The following is a 20,576-nucleotide window of genomic DNA, read 5'->3' as shown; positions in this document are numbered from 1 at the left end:
TACGCCCCCCCTGAAAAGTATATGGCCCAAGGGGTTACATACAGCAGGCTGTGAAGCCTGCTGTATGTCTAAACCTCAGCGACTGTAATCTCTCGAAAAAGGAATGGCTTTGTGTCCACAATCCTCCCAAGCTTTGGACTGCTAGACGTGCTAGGGAGCCCCACTAAACACCTCAAAAGCAAACCTCTTGGGCTGTATACTTTTGATGCGGGCTGTACATAAACAGTGTTTATTTATGCTCTTTTCTGACCATATCTGTGTACGTCATGAGCAGATGACACGCAGACGACGAGGCACAGAGTAACACGTTAAATGCATTCTGCTTGATTGGCTGAGAAGGTCTCTACCTTCCATGGTGTTGAAAGGAACTTATGAGATGGAATATAGAGCTGCCCACAAATCTGCCATATGAAGTTTAATGAGTTAAAAATTAAGTGTTTGTTATTGAAAAGAGCAGTACTATACAAAAGACAGTAATAATATACAGAAGTTAGTCATTAAAAATGCAATTTGGCAAGTCAGTATAATACCGACATAACTATAAGCATAAGGACACACAAAACACAAGAATAAGGCTCTTCACTGATAAAGTATGCATGACAAAATGACTGTTCGCTTGTCACACTGATAAATGTTCCTAGCAACCTGATCCACATTCCCGAAACCATTATAGAGTTTTATGGTGCATAAGCCGCTTTTTTTTTTCTCAGTAAATCTTATGAAACGGTGCCACTTATAAACCTTTCCATCGGGCGAGGAGGATGTCAAAATGCCTCCACTCTGGGCAGTTGCAAGCCGGTTCTGCCGCTTCCACTGCGCTAGCCGCAAGTGCACACAACAGGCCAGCAAGTAATGTGGCAATGCAGGGAGTCGTCAATGAAAAGTTCTATACACAACAAAATGACCCACCACCGTGCACTTTGTACAGACTAAGAACTGGCAAAGAACTTTGACCAGTTTCAGAGCGAGTAACCTGGAACCCCAGAGCACGAACATGAGCACGCTTACTTTATGGAGAAATAATGTCCTGCTAGCTCGTTACTTGTTCTCATAATTTCGTTTCAACCTAACGACTGCATCTAGATAGTAAAATTTTCATTTGTACAAGCTAATGCAGCACGAGAAACGAAAAGTTAAGCGCTTCTTCTCTTGCTAACATGCTCAGAGTTTTCTCCCGGTGCAACAGCTTAAGGCACAGGCCTGGAAACAGTCGAAATGCTAGCATATACAAGAAGACCAACTCGTTAGGATAGTGTTTTTGCTTCTACCAGATCCAGATGCCCTAGGAGCACTTGGTCTGAAAGGAAAGAGCATTGGCCTGACCTGGCAAGGCTGACCATAACTTTTTGGTGAGCAATATGCTACAGCCAATTGTATACAGTGAAGAATGCTGCCTAATATCCTTGACAGGAACTGAAATACTCACTGTCAAACAAGCTTTACAGCTAGTAAAGCAAATGGCTCATGAATTCTCTTCTACTTCACAAACACTGAAATGCCCATCATACACTGCTGCATGGCACAGGTAGTGCAGGTAGAGTCCCTTACACCTAAAAGCTATTGAAATCTTCTGACGCACTTTTTAGTACCTTCCAAGAGAATTATGAACCAGCCCGTGCAAGCCAATGAGTCTGCAACTGCGGCTCACTACTACATGAACTGAAAGACAAAGTCCCCAGTCTTGCTGCACCACACACCAAGCAGCGAGTCAATTCCTGCAGTATGCAAAGTACGTCCTAGGAACAACAGAGCACCTTAAGTGAAACCTGCACAGGGACCATGATCAAGTAAAAGGTTCAAGGAAAGAAACCATTCATGTAGCATGTCTTCGGTTTAAGCCATTTTCTATGTCCACAACTTTCTTGACTCAGCACCATTCACTGAAAGTGCTTGATTTCTGCAATAGTATGCTGCTGAGAAAGAAGCGAGTGGGAATCATTTCTTGAAGTGTAAATTCCTTTCTCTGTTCTTTTGTTTCTGAGCAACCCATGTACAATTTTTTAAATTCAATAATGCCTTTTCTGCCATGATCCGGCAATATTCAACTCTAATTCAGTTAGAGAAAAAAAAAAGACTAATTTTCATCTTTCAATCACGCTCCCCCCCACCCCCACCCCCCTCTTCCCCTACATTTTGCATCAGCACTGTAAAGAGTAGAGAAAACCAGCACATATTTGAATCGGACTGAGCTGAAAGTGGAAAGTGGGGGGGGTGACACAAATATTTGCAAACACACACACACACACATGCATGCACAAAGAACGCACCAGCAAGGGAGGCCTGAATGGCCTGCACTGGCAAGTGCCTGAAGCGTTGCCACAGAGGCTGCAGCTCCGACGGTTGCATCATGCTGTAGTCCCCGTAGTCCACGAAGTACACACTCGCCATCAGTGGTCCCTGCACCTGTTATTTAAAGAGAGGAGAAAATGGTTATAAGGGAATGTGTGCATCAAACGTATATTACACCCTTAGACAAGGGCACATTAATTAGTTCATATAACACACCTGGAATCAGAGGCACCAGTGAGTTGAGGGGTGCCAAGGTAAGCACAACAAAATAAGATGACTACAAATGCATGACACAGCTTTTGAATATGTATCCACAGTTAAAATTCTGCAAAATGCCATGTTGCAATTAAGAAATAAATTGTAACTTGTATGGTTTGATGTCCCGAAGTGACATATGGACCATGAGGAAGCCGTAGTGGATTAATTTAGAAGGCCGCCTGGGGTTCATTAACATATGCAGACATCACACCACACATGGGCACGTTCTGCATGTCACCTCTGTTGAAGCTTCTGCCGCTCCGACCGGAAATGAACCCGGAACTGATGGTCACTGGGAGAAAAACACCCTTCTGCTAAGTTCCGCTGTTTTACACACTGGAGTGATTACCTGCTACCCCAAGTCTTGCATCTACCTATTGATTCAAACCCATTGCGGACGTGAATTGAAGCAAGAGTTGGAGATGTTTGTGCATAAGTGGCATGATGATGATGGTGATTGTGGTGGATTTAATGGTGCAAGGAAGGACAGCATGGCCAAACAGTTCCATGGCTCACGTGTTTTTTTGCAAAAGTATTTTACCCCCAGAGGGGCCAAACAGCAGGCCAGGGGAAAGCCTGTGGGTACCAGGCGGCACTAGGGATTGAACCCTGTACCTCACACGTACAAGGTGGATGCTATATAAGTGGCCACTATGAAAGTTTTACTTACAGAATAGCTACCTTCAGAGTGGTGCCACAGCTGGTGTTTGACTAACTCCAGTTTATTTACCACTGCTATGCAAGATCAAATCACCAAGTCTCCTGCCATCTTGTGCAACTCATCTTATTTGACTCTTTTTCACCCATACATTAAGAACATTCCTTCCAAAGCAGGACGCTGAACATAAAACCTGGCTGCCACTCCCAGCTGCATGCAGAGTCGCTCCGTTTTGTTCAATTCAATGAAGGTAGGGCTACATGCAGGTTTAGGTGCATAGTGGGCGCTCACCTGCTGAACTAACACACGGTACCAGCTCTTGTCCACATGCCGGCCCGCATAGTAGTGCCCCTTGCGGAGCAGTGCCTCAGGCAAGCCCTCGGGAAATGCACTGGATCCTTCCGCCTCATAGAAACTCAGCATCTCTGCCATCAGCTCATCCAGCGCTGTACCCTGTCCGTACAGCTGGCAGGTGAAGTTAAGCGGGTTGGCTGCCTCCGTAATGTTGATGTCAATGAAGGAGCCCACTTTAGGAAGCTGGGGAGCAGCCAGAGGCTTGCCCTGAAGCAGGCCCTCTTCCTCATGCTCTGCCGATACCCCCAGGTTGAGGGCCACAGAGGCCAGCTCAGACACTGGGGTCGCCACCGTAGTTACACCACCGCTGGTGCTACTACAACGCGGAGCATCACCTTGGGGTCCCGGCACAGGCATGCTGACTGCCGTCGATGTGCAGCCACCAGAAGCTCTGCAACGGCGCCGAAAGAGAACAGTGCAACACAGTCAAGAACACAACGCTGCCCCCAAAAAACTGTCATGCGAAGGAAAGAGAAGTTAAAAAGAAATAATGCACATGGTTTCATGGCATGAAGCAATGCCTGAGTGACAAAAAACGCTGCTAATGTCTTACTAATTTTAAATGGCAGGCAGTTCTTTATTGTACTCTACAGCTCAAGCGTACAGGCCCTCCCAAACCTGACTTACTGATGACTGGCTGCCTGCTCAGAATGCAGCCGTCTGGGAGCGTGCCCTCCAGTTGCCTGGCCTGGTTGATCAAAGCCAGCTGGTCGCCCGTGCTGCCACTACCCTCAGCTTAAACTTCAGTAGAAGTACACCTCTAATCCACAGCAAAGATAATGGCTCCAAGTTTTTATAAGCAGCCTACCACTCACAACTCAACAAAGATTGAGAAATGCAGTAATTTTCTACAAAACTGCAGCTAACCTAGCAAATGCACGCAAAGAAAACAGATGTCATCTCTCTGCTGAAACATTTCCATGAGCAAGGTAATGCAAGAAAGGTCAGTGGAATACACAACTCCTAATACACCACAAAAATGAACACAGTGCTTCGTGATTACGTGACAGCAAGTAAACCTCGCACTCGTTTTATTCTGTAATCCCTTCTAACCCTATAAACTAAACAATTAGTGAACAGCAAACAGGCATGCCAAAATAAGCATGATAATTAGAGACTTTCCAAAGCACAATTCAACTCAAGGTAATTGCCCCCATTTGTATTATGTTCAGATACCCGCCACTTTGAAAACTCAAAGTTTTTGACAGGAATCAATTTTTGAAATTTTGTTTCATCAAAATGCCCATTGATTTCTGAATGAACTGCAAAAAATACTGTTTCTAAATTATACCACTCCAAAGATACAGCCAAAGTTGTGACCCCTCGTGCATCTTGCGTAATAACCTAAACACAAAATTTTACACCAAAATTACCTATTTTTTGCAGGAAAAGTACTTTCTTCAGTGTTTAGTTTAGACTAATAATAATTGTTTCTTACCACCTATGTCTATTTCAGTTTGCATTTAATAACTAAAACGCTCACAAAAGCAACGCACCGCATTTTGGAACACACTGGTGGATGGTTATTTCAGCCTAGCAACACTGAAGTTTAGTTTGTATGATGCCATGTGTCAATTCCACGATGGCAACACACGGATGGTGGAAGCATACTGGGATCAAACCTGGTCTCCACGCAATAAAAGCTTGCCTGACAGGTGACTGACAGTGCATCTGGAAATCTTCCTGTCACTGCACTGAATGCGCAAAGAACACGTGAAAAGAAAAACTGAGCTGCCACATAAGCAAAAGCAAGAGTAAGAAGCTGAGCAAGTATGGTGGATTTTAATCCCTTATGGCATTTTTTTTTTGTCATTTTTCTCTAAACTTGCTTTGTTTGCCATTCCTTCTTAAGTGACCAATTCTAACTTTATTCTCGTACAAGATTTTTTAATGAAACTTTGTATGCTTATTTCTTATACGTCTAGCTGTGCAACGATCCACAGTAAGTAAAATCACGTAATTCTTTTCTGTAAATGCTGGATTTTTTCTCAAAAATGCTCACACATAAATTGTTTTTTTGTCATTCCACTATTACACAATGACAACTAATGGTATCATAATGGCTATTTTGGTTTACTGCACACCTCATGTCTTTCTATAACTGCAAAAGCAATTTGACTTGCAATTACCTAAATTAGTTATAATTGCTGGTGTCAGATGCTATTTAGTACATTTTTTAAAAATAGCAATAACGATTTTTTTTTTTCATCTGCTTTGACATTTTTATTGGGATAAAACAATACGATTTTTAAGGCAGGCCACTAATTTTCAGTCTGCATCTGCAACTAATAATTTTCCGCGACAAAATGGCCTCATACCTTTAAAGCACTCCTTGCTGATGTTAAGAAATCAAAAATTTCATTAAACCTTAAATTTTCAAATCCAAACAATTTCACCGATTTCACCATGTTACAGAATGAAGAAGCAAAGGCATGAGTTCACTCACCCATTAGTGGCAGCCTCAGCTTTTTTCTCTGCAATCAAAGTCTGCGACGAGAGGCGAGACAATAGAGGCGCTCGTTTGGGTCGTCTCTCTTCTTGCCTGTAAAGCATTGACAAATATTTTAGCAGGCTACAACTTGATCTCCTTCCTTTACAACTTGGTTTTCATGGTTTTCGTTGTTCAGTTTTGTTGCCACAAGCCCACCTTGACTCCAGTGCCACTGCTAGAGAAGTGTTGACGGAGACAAGTTCGTTGTTTGGCTCAATCCGTTTGAACATAGCCACAAGGGGTGGGGAGCCATCTTCCGGTAATGTGACAACCTGAACAAAACAGCAAGAGGTGCACACAAGCATGAGAAGTCACTCGATCCCCAGACGGCCATCATTTTCAATAAAGTGAACCAAATTAACTAGCAAAACCTTTTGCAACAGTCTTTACTGATGTGAATAAAGTGCATAAGGGTAAACCACACATTGGCAACTGATCTTTAATAACAAAGCTGACAACAGCCGTATACGAATCTGTTCACAAATGTTTTTGATGTTAGAGTGCGTTCAAAAAAGAGCTGCAAGATCCGACACGGGCGTCTAAAACTGTAATATTAGAGGTTTGCAAATCAGGAGAGTGTAGGTGAAAGTTGCTGTCTGCATGCAGAAAAATATTCAGGTTTACGGAATTGACAAATATTTAGCTGCTACAACTTCACCTCCTTCCTTAAACAACCTCCTTGTCAGTCCAAGAGACTACGACATTTTATATGTATTAAGTTTTCATTCTTTCTGCAAACAATTGTAAAACTGAATTCTCTCCTGGATGAAATAGCGTCTGGACCCAATTTTTCATCTGCCATAGAGAGCATCACAAGAATTTGTCTCAGATAATACTTCCAGTGAACTCTTTTATGCATTCAACAAATTTCAGGTTGGATATGTAACAAATGGATGCTTTATGCTTGCTATATAATGTGTTGCCTTCCCCTTTAGACATGAGAAGAGTTGTTGGTATCTTTTGTGTTATAATTGATGCGATGCTTTTTTTGTGCCCGTTTTCCCTTTTGTGTTTGCAAATAATCGTCCTAGGTTAATGCCCAACAGGCACTTTAGATATTTGTAATACGGTAGCAGAAAGATTTTTCAGACTCCAATAATTCGGACTTCGTCAAGAAACATTGAAGCAGCTCATAGGAAAGTGTACATTACTCACGACTGATATTTTGGACTAAAATAGACGCCAGTAACACTGAAAAGATCTTATTCCGACTAGGTTTTAATTTTTTTGAGCCAAATATAGGCGTGAGTGGGCATCGCTTCACAACCAACCGGTTCTTCGCTGCCGTGAAAAGTGCTATCTTGGATTTAAACGGTCTCAATCGAACAGACTGGCTTTGATAGGCTTGGCTATTTGTTCTTCATCATTGCTACTCGAGATAATGGCAAGCTCTTCATTGCCATTGAGGTGACCTACAAAGAAGAGTGCGCGATCGCATTGAAAACGGGACAGCTCCAGCCTCCAGCTCAGCTGCCTGTGGTGAGGGGGCAGACCGGGGGGAAGGTGCATTTGGAGGCAATCACTTCTCCACGACCGTCGTTGCCCATGGAAACAAACTTGCTTTGCATGGCACGTGCATTATCTGCCACCACGGCTCACTGTCTGGTATCATTGCGTGAGGTGGTGCAGACACGATGAAACCATGACTCTGGCTCAGATACAGTCATATTGCTAGCAAATGAACATGAGTTCATGATTTTTAAACCCACTTTTTCACAAAGAAAAGATATTTTTTTTAATGATTTTTTTTAAAGTCCAGATTTTTCAGAGTGCTCGACTGTTCGAACCATTTTCCGGGTCCCGCAGAGTATGAAAAATCGATCGGCAACTGTGTATATAAGTAAATTAACCATGCCAAATGAGCTAATGATAAGCTGCTGACAACTTAAAAGCAGACATGAAGCGCCCATATGCTAGTATTTTGTCAAAGCTACCACTTCTTTGTCTCAAAGACTCGCACCTGAGCAATCAGTTTTTTAAGGAGGGACGCAGGCTTCGGAGGCGAAATTTTTTATTTTTTCGCGTAGAGCAATGAAATTTCGAATGCCTATTGGAAAGTCCACTGAATGCGCAATTACAAAACTTCACTCAAATATCTTAAGTAGTCTTAACAATACAAATTTTCATATGCTTCAATGCTTTGTCAAACCTGCAGAAAACCTGGCATGACCACAAAACGCGGTCACTCTAGTTTTACCAAAATAACAAATGAAAACATCAAAAACAGCATCATCTATACAGATTCACTGAGCGTCCTTACAGCATTAAACTCTAAAAATGCCACGGAGCCACTGATTGGAAGCATCATACATAATATAGTAAAGGTCACAACACAAAAACATGTTATAAAATTGTGCTGGGTTCCCAGTCACGTTGGCATTCAGGAAAATGAGAGAGCCGACATGTGTGCTGCACAAACCAGAACCATGGAAATAAAACATGTGAATTTGCCTCCTAGGGATTACATGAAGTTAGTGCATAGCAGACTAAGAGACAAGTGGCAAGCTTCTTGGGAAAATGAAGGATACAACAAGCTGCATACCATAAAGCCCATTATAAAAGAATGGAAATCATGCCACCATAAAGAGCGTTTTATCGAAGTAATTTTATGTCGTTTACGCATAGGTCACACACACATCACCCATAACTTCTTATTAACAAAAAAAGACAAACCTGTGTGTGAAATGTGTGGTGAAGAGCTCACAGTAAATCACATTTTAATTTCTTGTTCGCATCTCGAAGAACTTAGACAAAAAGTTTTTACGGTATTTTACAATGAACACATTCCATTTCATCCCGCATTGCTTTTAGGCGAGCAAACACTCGTCGAATTTTCACTTGTTTGTAAGTTTCTAAAGAAAGCCAGTGTTTTAAATCTATTATAACGTAACCTCTGTACACTTGACATAGCATCATCTAACCTTGTGTTTGGCGCATGATAGCCATAGTTGCTTATGCGCCATAAAACCCCATACAACAACAACAACAAAGAAATGGTTGATGCAGTGACATTCTCCAAATATTTTTAGCATCCAGATGTTTTCTACACAGAATGTTATGTCCAAGCTTACATAATGCACTCACTGTCATCCTAACAAATTATTGACATATTTAAAAATGAGAAAGTAATTAAAAAATATTGGAATGTCATGGCATAGAGAATTTATAAAAGAACACAATGCAATAAACCACATAAATCCGTGCAGCCATTGTCATGTTAAGCTTTCTGCAAGCAGAGCAGTCAGGCTAGAAAACACCTTTGAGAAAACTGGTACTGAAGTTGTACAAGCAAGCCATGTCCATCAAAAAGCCCCACGACTGTAATGTTCAGTGTCTTTGGCTGTGGGGGCCTTGTAGATGCGTGATTTTGACGTGAGGAGAATTGCGGTGAAACCAGCTTTCCGGTAACACCACTCTTGCCATGAGCAGGAGCGCACAAGCCGAGCTATCGCGCTTGAAAATCTGCCTTTTTCAAGATTTCAGCCAGATTTTTGCTACCTACTGTCGCAAAAATAATTTTCAGGACACTTCTGGGCTGTTTATGTGGAAAATTCTTTACAATGTGATTAAAAAGACCTTAGAGATACCAAATCTGATGTTCTCTAAAATTTGATTTTTTACAAGATTCTAATGATTTGAAAGCAGTGTCCCCACTTAAGCCAACGTTGGCATGGACAGTGCACCACATGCGACGCCCCAAAGCACTATCGATTAAGCAACACAATGCTGCACAAGTTTTTCTTCACCTTTTTTTTGATGGTGTTGATGTTAGTAGTGGATGGGGCATGTTTAACTCAAAAGTGGCAAGGGTTGCACGAGTAACAAGAGCTCACATGGGAGGTTTAAGGCCCTTTTAAAGGTGGGTTTGTCTAAAATGAAATTTATCTGAATTAGGTTCATTTAAAACAAACCCTTCTGAAAGCAAGTCTCTTGATCTTTCCCAGTTATCAAGTTAACTCAAAGGTACTGCTCGCCAAGAAGCTGCTTCCGAGGGCTGTAATTTCTACCCTCGCATCTACCTTTCTACAGACTAAAGGCACTTTGGCTAGCAGTAGTGCTCATGGCACTAGTGCTAGTAATACTGAACACCTTCCAAAAAAAATTTATAGTAAATCCTCACCAACCCGCAGAGCAACAACAAATGTATGCAGAAAAGTAGATGCTGAAAAAAGTTCAAAGCAGTATGGAACAGATGTGTTATAGCCACATACCAACTGAGGAATGCAGCAGCAGGAGCCATAGCTGAAGCACGGCAATGACATAAGCTACTGCATTTACAAGATTGTAAGTCGACCTATTTTTCAAAATTTGAAAGTGGGGGTGTGGTCGACTTAAAATCGAAACCAAAGCATCGCACCATAAATAAAGGCGAGACCAATGAGATATCAGGCATGTTATGTCGTGATTGCATTTTTGCTGCTCGGTTCCATCGTATCGCTCTTGGTGCTGGCCTTAAGCGGCTGCTATGTTAACATGCAGAACCGGCATCCCCATCCCGCGTGCGGCGGCCGATGGTGGCTGTTGATAAGCAGCAACCAGCACCAGCCCACTCCCTACATGTGACCGCAGACTGTGGCTGTGGATAAGCGGCGGTGACCCAATAACGCATTCACGTATTACTCTTAACAGACGTCATCCATGCTTTTTTTGTTTACTTTCAACTGCGCCCTCGGCGCCCAAGAGAGCGTCGATAGTTGATGGAAGGGCCACTGTTCCAATCACGGCGGCACTGCCACTTGGAACCGCAGCGGCTCCGGGGAGTGTCGGTAGCTGACGGAAGAGCCGACGCCGCGTTTGTCTACTGCCAGCCACATTTCAGAAGTCTTTAATTTAGTGCCTCGCGTAGTTTCTCTTTGGCTCTGACACAACTGACTACTGCCGGCCGCGTTTCACAAGTTTTTAATGCAGTGCTTCGGCATTCATTTGTGCTCCAGGTCCAGTAAGCGACCGACACTTGTTCACGGCTACATTCAAGATGGCTGTCATTCTTTACGCCGAAGAAACGAACAAGTACAAGCCAGGCCGCAAGTTCGACGTTCACAATGGGTGATACAAGTGTGGCATTTGACTAGTGCCGGCCACATTTCAGAAGTCTTTAATGTAGTGCCTCGCGTAGTTTCTCTTTGGCTCTGACGCAATTGACTACTGCCGGCCGCGTTTCACAAGTTTTTAATGCAGTGCTTCATCATTCATTTGTGCTCCAGGTCCAGTAAGCGACCGACGCTCGTTCACAGCTACATTCAAGATGGCTGTCATTCTTTACACCGAAGAAACGAACAAGTACAAGCCAGGCCGCAAGTTCGACGTTCACAATGGGTGATACAGGTGTGGCATTTGACTACTGCCGGCCACATTTCAGAAGTCTTTAATGTAGTGCCTCGTGTAGTTTCTCTTTGGCTCTGACGCAATTAACTACTGCCGGCCGCGTTTCACAAGTTTTTAATGCAGTGCTTCATCATTCATTTGTGCTCCAGGTCCAGTAAGCGACCGACACTCGTTCACAGCTACATTCAAGATGGCTGTCATTCTTTACACCGAAGAAACGAACAAGTACAAGCCAGGCCGCAAGTTCGACGTTCACAATGGGTGATACAAGTGTGGCATTTGACTAGTGCCGGCCACATTTCAGAAGTCTTTAATGTAGTGCCTCGCGTAGTTTCTCTTTGGCTCTGACGCAATTAACTACTGCCGGCTGCGTTTCACAAGTTTTTAATGCAGTGCTTCGTCATTCATTTGTGCTCCAGGTCCAGTAAGCGACCGACGCTCGTTCACAGCTACATTCAAGATGGCTGTCATTCTTTACACCGAAGAAACGAACAAGTACAAGCCAGGCCGCAAGTTCGACGTTCACAATGGGTGATACAGGTGTGGCATTTGACTACTGCCGGCCACATTTCAGAAGTCTTTAATGTAGTGCCTCGTGTAGTTTCTCTTTGGCTCTGACGCAATTAACTACTGCCGGCCGCGTTTCACAAGTTTTTAATGCAGTGCTTCATCATTCATTTGTGCTCCAGGTCCAGTAAGCGACCGACACTCGTTCACGGCTACATTCAAGATGGCTGTCATTCTTTACGCCGAAGAAACGAACAAGTCCAAGCCAGGCCGCAAGTTCGACGTTCACAATGGGTGATACAGGTGTGGCATTTGACTACTGCCGGCCACATTTCAGAAGTCTTTAATGTAGTGCCTCGTGTAGTTTCTCTTTGGCTCTGACGCAATTAACTACTGCCGGCCGCGTTTCACAAGTTTTTAATGCAGTGCTTCATCATTCATTTGTGCTCCAGGCCCAGTAAGCGACCGACACTCGTTCACGGCTACATTCAAGATGGCTGTCATTCTTTACGCCGAAGAAACGAACAAGTCCAAGCCAGGCCGCAAGTTCGACGTTCACAATGGGTGATACAAGTGTGGCATTTGACTACTGCCGGCCACATTTCAGAAGTCTTTAATGTAGTGCCTCGCGTAGTTTCTCTTTGGCTCTGACGCAATTGACTACTGCCGGCCGCGTTTCACAAGTCTTTAATGCAGTGCTTCGTCATTCATTTGTGCTCTAGGCCCAGTAAGCGACCGACGCTTGTTCACGGCTACATTCAAGATGGCTGTCATTCTTTACGCCGAAGAAACGAACAAGTGCAAGCCAGGCCGCAAGTTCGACGTTCACAACGGGTGATAAAGGTGTGGCAGCTGCAGCGAGGAAAAAATTTTCAGCTGTTCCACGGGATGCCGTGATGTGGCTCTTAGCGAAGCGCAGGATTTCGCTGCACGACGATGTTAGAAAGACGAGCTGTGGGATCGCAGCAGCGATCACGACAGCAGCGCTAGTGAGGACAAAGGTGCAAGTGTGGACGAGTAGTCCAGTGTCTAATACATTTTCGTTTTGGAATGTGCCACGGGCGCGCCCGCGCGCTGCAGCCGATAGCGGCTGGCAATAAGTGGAGGCTGCAGAATAGTGCTATTGCATTATTTTATTAATGGCCAGGCATAAATGACCTCCAAGTTTTTTTTTCTGAAATGTGATGTGGGAGGTAGACTTACATTCGAGTCGACTTACAATTTTGTAAATACAATATAATGTGGTCATTAATTGCAATTTACACGAATGCAACGCAACCATGACTGCATTACGGGGGTCAACTTTGCACATGCAAAACAGCAAAAAAAAAGTATGTGAATGAAACACTGGGAATGAGGCAACAGTATATGGAAAGTTTGGTAGAAGTCTACAAACAAAAGTACCTAAAAATAGACTTCCTCTGGCTTGTATTCATAGGAAGGCCACCTTCTAGTTTCAACAATGTGTGGTGACTACGCCTAGCATTATTGTGGGGAGATTTCACGCACCCTTTCATTTTCAAGACAGCTGCAGAAGTGATATCAGAAAAGCCTGATATAAAAATAAGCACAAAGTCCCACTGTGCTTTCACTGCATTGGCGATGCGCTTTAAAGGCCTCCCGAAATCAATGGCCACTCTTAGCAACGTTTAAACAAGTCCATCTTAAGCATCAAGTTTTAAGCATGCACAGTTAGAAAATTGCACGGCAGCTTGCAAGTTCAATGCCGCCAAAAAGTCTGGTCACCTTAGCTAAATATTTGGGATTTGGAGCTTCCATAGGTCTACATATGGAATTCAAATTTTTTGTTTCCTTTTCCTTTCAGCTATGTGAGAGCCAACCTTTACAATGCATTGACCAATATAATAATAATAATAATAATACTTTTATTATGACAAACGAAAATATTACACATATTCAGGCCTGCGGGTAAGCACAGTAGTGTGCCTTTGTATTAACGCGTATGACATTTGATTGTAACATAAGGGATGACTTTTCATTTTACTTTTGATAAAAAGAAACCAGTGTTACATTCGGGTAAATATGGTATACATACCAGACATACCAGACATGTCTTAAGCTTAGTTCCAATGATGAGGTGTTCAACACTGCTGGCACATGTCAAAGCTGGATATGTGAGAAACATGCAACAGGAACGTACCTTGAGCAGCAGCACAAGGTCCGAAGGAACCATTTCTCTCAGCAAAGTTGTCGCTTTCTCAGTCCATGTGCCAAGTGCAACGTCTGCCAGGCGGCAGACGATGGCCTGCGCACATTGCTTCATGTCATCAACACTCGGAAGCCAATCCAATGAACTGACCCTGGAGAACTCAGAAAGGACAACTTACAAATCAAGAGGCTGCTGCAACCACATATACATGGACAAGTGAGAGAAAAATTCCACGCTCAGCATTTACCAATTACAGAGGACTCTCGTTAAACCACGCTCAATCTTCTGGTTTAAGACGAGTACTGCGCAGTGCAACATACAGCACACATCACATACAGATAGACGGGACAAGCACTGACAGCTCACCTGCGTGTGCCCCATCATTCACACAGAGCATATGAACATGAGCTGTCAGTTAGTCTACCTTTATGTTGTGTGCTTGGCGTTGTGCTGCGCTGTAGTTCATCTTAAATCATGAGCCAACTTGCCCCTTAGCAAACGCTACTAATCTTCTGGTTTGTTTCAAACCAATGCTTCTGTCTCGTCGGCATCGAGTATATTTAAAAAAGGATCTTGTTAATTAAAATTCTGAATAATTTAAACAGATTTTAAGTTCCTTTTGAGCTAAATTATCGAGAGACAGCTATTTAGAATGCTAAGCATCACAAAAAGAAGAGAATGAATAAGTGCAAATATAATTTATGCAAGGCTCAAGGCACGGCAAAAGAAAAAACATCTCAGGTATGTGATTTTAACACAATAGCATGCCAGAAAGCACACACACAAAAAGAAAGCAGAATGGGAGAGAGAGAGAGTGTGTGTGTGTGTGTGTATATATATATATATATATATATGCCAGTATGCTAACTCCTGCAAAAATCTGCAAGAGTCAAGGCAGTGTTTTATCAAAACATGAGAGACCAGAACAAAATGTACTGGCCTTATGCTGTATGTTTTATTTGCAGTCTGCACTAGGGCTACCAAGTGTACTAAGGGGGAACGAACGACACCTGGTGAGGAAAGCTTGCAATGTCCTTGCCAAAGACATCAAGGTCATAGAGGTCGGATGTAGGCACCAGTGTCTCCATGCCCGTGTCCACAAACCTCACGAGTACCTGCATGAATGATAAGATTACTTACACACTAAATCAGACTGGGGGACACTTGTCTGGGACTAAAGTTATCTGGACACCCAAATTAAAGTGCTGTCGTGTTCACCATATGCTTAAGAGGGGCCAAATCTAGCATTCTGAGGCCCATTCCATGCATAAATTGTCTATCAGCACCTGCCTGGCACGTCCAGGAAAAATAAAAATGACTGCTGTCATCTGTGACCACTGCCATCAGAAGAGCAAGTTAAGGTGGGCTAGACAAGAAGACCACTGCTGCCTTGCGGCCTCAGATTTGCAGGGAAGAACACAGAGCACCCAGCAGGGTTTCTCGTTTCCTCTATTCTAGTAAATCAAGACATCGCACCATGTACAGTAGCCGACCTATTTTCCGGACTCCAATAATTCGGACTTGCGCGATATTTCGGACTTCACTGAGGACCAGACATGCACCTCATAGGAATGTGTACATTTTCATGACCGATACTTCGGACTTTGTGGGATCTAAAAGTTCAATTTTTCGGACTAAACAGACGCCAGCAATAATGTGGAGATTGTTTTTCAACCGAAAGTTTGTTCTTTCGACCTAGTTCTTTCGACCCAACTCGTTTTCTGCCACTGTGAAAGGCGCCATCTTGGTTTAAACAGAATCGGCGGGCGGCGGATGCTGATGGAGTTACAGAGTGCAACAGGCAAACTGGATAGATAGGCTTAGCTATTTGTTCTCCACCATTGCCATTCAAGATAATGGGACACTTTCCGTTGCCATCGAGATGGCCTACAAAAGCACGCAGTCGCACTGAAAACGGTACAACGGGACAGCAGGACAGCTGTAGCGTCCGCTGCGGCTTGGACGATGCCACCTGCGGTGTGCGGCAGCAAATGCGGTAGGGGGGGGGGTGCATCCGAAGGTCTACAAAATGGTCCACAAATGGTCTGGAGGTCTACAAATGGTCTACAATTATTAAGTCTTTCTTTATTCAAGGAATACCCTGGTTTGCCAAAAGGTGCTACAACATTCCAGTTACAATGTTCAAAAAACACATCTTCACTTACACTACATGCTTGCGTTCATTTCTTCATAATGCAAACAAAAACAAAATTAGCATACACTGGTTCAGACACAACTTATGAAAACTAAGCTATACGAATCTCATGCGTGATGAAGTCGAAAATTTACTAGATTTTCCGGACCATACGCCGTGTTTTTTCTGCCTATGCGTCTACAGTCTTCTATTGAAACACGTGTCAACTCAGAGAAGTCACTACACATGCCCACACAATATCACAAACAAAAGTCATGGAATGACATTTCGACCTGTGGCTTAAAGGAGATTGCTGATGACTAGCCAGTTTTTACCTTTATTTTAATGAACAAAAAGATGCAGACTTCCCTCGAGCAATGGTTTCTACAATTAGACTACTTGAAATAGCAGAGCTGCAGATCAGTTAAGCAAATCAGAAAAAAAAAAAATCAGCAGTTGTGCTTATCTCAGTGCAAACACACACAGACACATGCCGCATGGAGATAATATTACAACACTGGCACCACGGGTAACCGTCCTTGTAGAATCACAAACTGTCATAAGATGGTGATTCAAGAAGACTCAATTTTGGATGAGACTCCCCTCAAAAAATTTTTCTGAAAAATGAACGTTTGCGGGTGGGTGCAACTTGCTATCCGCAAAATATGTCAGCCCCACCTGTGCCACTTCCACCCGACATTTGTTATGTAGTCTTCCAACACATGCAAATGATCTTAACATTTTTGCCACCTAACAAAAGACATGAGAAGCAATGACTGGAGCTGTGCCACCTACCTTTCCTTCTTGTAACCGCGCAGTGGAGAGAAGAAGAGCTCGGCAAAAATTGTCCGAGCCCGTCATCCTGCAGGCGTACAGCTTTGACTCGCAAAGCGACAATGCAGGAGTGGGATTGTTCAGCTACAAAGCGAAAAGAAGAGACGGCAAACAATTTCTTGCCAGTGTCACAACTACTCCAATGTAGAATTGCGCAAGTACAGGAAAAATACACAAACAAAAAAGTCCACATATAAATTTGGTTCTTTATGATAAATAACATAAGGAGAAAGCTCCCGAAGGTCATTTAGCACTACAGTCGAGCCCACTTATAATGAACCTGATGGTCGCACAGGTTGCATTCATTGTATCCAAGATTCATAGTAAATGGACTTTTTTTACAGCCAGAAATACAGAGTAAAAAAAAACAATAATGAGGAACTGCAGCACATCCAAAAACAGGCTACTAGGTTTGCCTCTGGTGATTTTAATTTCCAAAAAAGCTCTTCTTGCAACAAGTTGGGTTGGTCGTTACTTGAAATGAGGCAAAAATATCTTATTTTATATATTTTTATTTTGTAATGTGCCTACTGGAAGAACTGGTATTCCAAAAGAGAAATACATGTATGAGCCAAGTTACATTTCAGCCCGCGCCAACCACCTACTGAAAAGTGCATGAGTACAATTCGTGAATAGACACATTCAAATGCAGTTTTTTTCCACAAACAAATTACACGACTGAAACAGTCTGCCTGACTCCTCTTGATGCCTGCCTGACGCTCCTTGTCACTTAAAAGTACTGAAGGCGTCAGCACGACTTCAGTACTGTTAAGTGACAAGGAGCATCATGTCTTGGGCAAAATATTGTAATGGTTGTTCCAAGGCTGCCCATTCACATATTCACATGTTTACTAGTTCGGTGTGCAGTACTGTGTTTGTGTTTAGTTTGTGAAGTTGCCTCATGTAACACGTTGTTCGTCGCCACTATCAAGGAGGTGCCAGACATATTTCCTATATGTTTGTGGTTTTTCGTGCGTGCACTTATGCGCTGTATTGCATAAACGCAGGCGCATTGCATGAAATTAAACTAGTACGGCACTTTGTGCTGTGTTTGCTGTCAGTCTTCGTCTCTTTCTTGAGCGCTGGGAATCATTTGGTATGTGTAACCAACTACCTCACCAGTTCATTCTGAGCAAAGTTGCCATGTTGCTAAAATAGTAATGCATTTTGAAATGTTATTTTCTGCGCATACGTTGCGCATGTTTGTCTTTCTGCAATGTTATTTTCATTTTTGCCTTTCCTCCCACAGTCCACGAGTTTTCTGAGTATATTTCATCATTTGCCTAATTTATTGTATTATATGTCTGTTGCTTTCATGATGTTTCCCCCCTACAACAATGCATGGGGGGGGTGCTGTACTGTAGATATTTTGTATAAATAAATATGCATGTCTGTTTCTTCAGAGGAGACCGCATTACGGTTCTTTCCAAGTTCCAAGCTCTGCAAAGTGATCATACATATATTTCTTGCTGAGGTCAAGCAACAAGCTGCTTTAAGAACATGATATAACCAACTGCGGTTGAAGTATTCACAGCAATCAGTGGCAAGTTGGCCTCCTCATTATCAGATTTTTGTCAGTCGGAGAGTCCTCAATCTTCGCGTACAATGGATTATTTACGGCGCTTTTCAAGACTTTGCAATTCCAGAGCCATGATCTGAACCTCACGAAGTCTTCCCACGTCAGGCCATCTGTGCATCAACAATGCGTTGTTACAAATTTACATCTGCATAATAATCACAATATGTTCAACGGTGTCTTCAGTTGTTTCCTGGCCGCCCATTAACCATGCTTTATGGAAGCATTTTCCAATGCACTGCACAGTCAGTCCTGTCCACACGACCTTCCACAGTTACGAGCACAGATATCAGAACAAGAACTTTTACCTGGTGTGTCAACTATCATCAGCATGCGCTCTATGTAGCGCTGATGCTAGGACATCATGTGCCAATGATGCCCATGTCCAGTGGCTGAATCTTGCAATTTTCATCCCGTGGAGACAAAAGCATTGTCAGAGAAGGCAACACGTGGTGCGTCGAAAAGTTGTCAAGCACGAGCAAGAGCTACTTTTTCCGCTATGTCATGGTTGAACTCAACAAGCCACTGGACGAGAAAAGGGTGCATCACCCTTATGAAACTTATGTCTGATTGCACACTCCTTGAATAACAAAAAAAAGTGAAGCATTATGCAAGCCTTTGTGTTCCGCTTGTATCGTACCAAAGTGCACCTCCCAAAGTACTACAGTTTGCCAGACTTGCCAATGACAAAGGACAGCTGTCAGTTGCAGCTGTTCATCCTCTGCACAGAAGCACGCTAACGCGGAAGTTTGTGGCAAGCACAGGTGTCGCTTTTCAAGACGTTCAGTTTCGACGGCACCATTTCGTAAAACTGTGCCATTTTGTAGGCAGTCTCACCTTTCCTATTACATTTCTAGGTCCCCACATTCCTTCCGAAGGAGGGTGTCATGGGGACTCGGTGGTGCTGTTCAAACTTCATGCTTACTGGATGTGCAGGTTTTCTGGCTGCGGGATCATATTTACAGCGCCTCTTTGTTCGTTCTGAGTTATGCTGTCATGGTTGTTCGCTGTATCTGGGACATAGTACCATTTCCCTAATACATAATTTGACGGTAGCACTGCCCTCGTTCATAATAAGCGAGCGCTCATTACAACTATGGCCGTTATAAGTGGGCTAGACTGCATTGCCACAATCTAGTGTCTCCAGAGCATGACTGAATGATAAGAATTGCACACCGTCACAGAAAACACAGCACTCAATGAGGAAATGAAATCAGTCCAGTAATGTAAATGCCCATACAAGTTCCCATAATCACACACTCACAAACTTTTTAGGAGACCATAAAAATGCTTAATTGTGACTGGCTATTCTGTCCCATTTTTTTTCTTTGTGCTGTATTAATTCACACCCCTCATGCAATGCCTAAACTGAGGTCTTTGAATGATCGCTGTATTGACAGTACACAAAGGCATATGAAAGCTGTGCAGAGAATTACAAAAGTTTTCCTGCACACATCATCCTTTGTAATTATAACTGCCGTTTCTGTACGACTAAAACAGTCACTGCTGCCACACCCATCTTTGCAATCATGCCGAAGAAGTCTTTCTAGCCAATTTAACGGACACCATCACGAAAATACCATGGTGCTAGCTCAGCCACAATGTATTTAATGTTGCATTCGTGTCACCAGAGCTGTGTGCCTTAATTAGGTTGCACCAAGACCTTTAATAACATGTCTGGCCTACCAAGTTATAGTACTGCCCCTCCCAAACCATGAGGTAAGTGAGAATTCATGACCAAGGCTTATTTACAGGAGAGAGATTGTGCCATCTCCTTCAAATTGTCACTTTTCTCTGCAAATTCATGAGCTGCATATTAATTCCTACCAGTGCAAATAAGTGCTGATAAATTCGTTGAGCACTGACTAGCGTGTAAATGGCAACAACTTAAAGGGCCCCTAAAATGGTTTGCACTGAGGGTAAGTAAAGGTGCAAGACCGAAAGGATGAATCGCCCTTCATAATACCGCAACAATTTTCA

At 43.1% G+C, this 20,576-nt stretch overlaps 1 protein-coding gene across 4 annotated transcripts in view; it reads right to left on the bottom strand.

Annotated features, from left to right (window-relative positions):
* The window catches only part of LOC144129143 (tudor domain-containing protein 7A-like), a 72,038-nt gene that overhangs the window by 3,947 nt on the left and 47,515 nt on the right, over positions 1–20,576 (bottom strand). For all 4 annotated transcript variants that reach the window (XM_077663080.1, XM_077663081.1, XM_077663083.1 and 1 more), the window contains 7 exons: positions 16,982–17,104; positions 15,063–15,167; positions 14,044–14,148; positions 6,207–6,322; positions 6,006–6,101; positions 3,497–3,950; positions 2,268–2,403 (listed from right to left, as the gene is read on the bottom strand). In XM_077663080.1, coding sequence (XP_077519206.1) covers positions 2,268–2,403; positions 3,497–3,950; positions 6,006–6,101; positions 6,207–6,322; positions 14,044–14,148; positions 15,063–15,167; positions 16,982–17,104 — 1,135 coding nt within the window. The remainder of the gene's footprint in view (positions 1–2,267; positions 2,404–3,496; positions 3,951–6,005; positions 6,102–6,206; positions 6,323–14,043; positions 14,149–15,062; positions 15,168–16,981; positions 17,105–20,576) is intronic.

The sequence above is a fragment of the Amblyomma americanum genome, chromosome 4 (genome assembly GCF_052857255.1).
Source record: "Amblyomma americanum isolate KBUSLIRL-KWMA chromosome 4, ASM5285725v1, whole genome shotgun sequence".
Taxonomy (NCBI): Eukaryota; Metazoa; Arthropoda; class Arachnida; order Ixodida; family Ixodidae; genus Amblyomma; species Amblyomma americanum.
The sequence above is the reverse complement of the archived record's forward strand: the minus strand, read 5'-3'. Positions and strand labels throughout refer to the sequence as shown.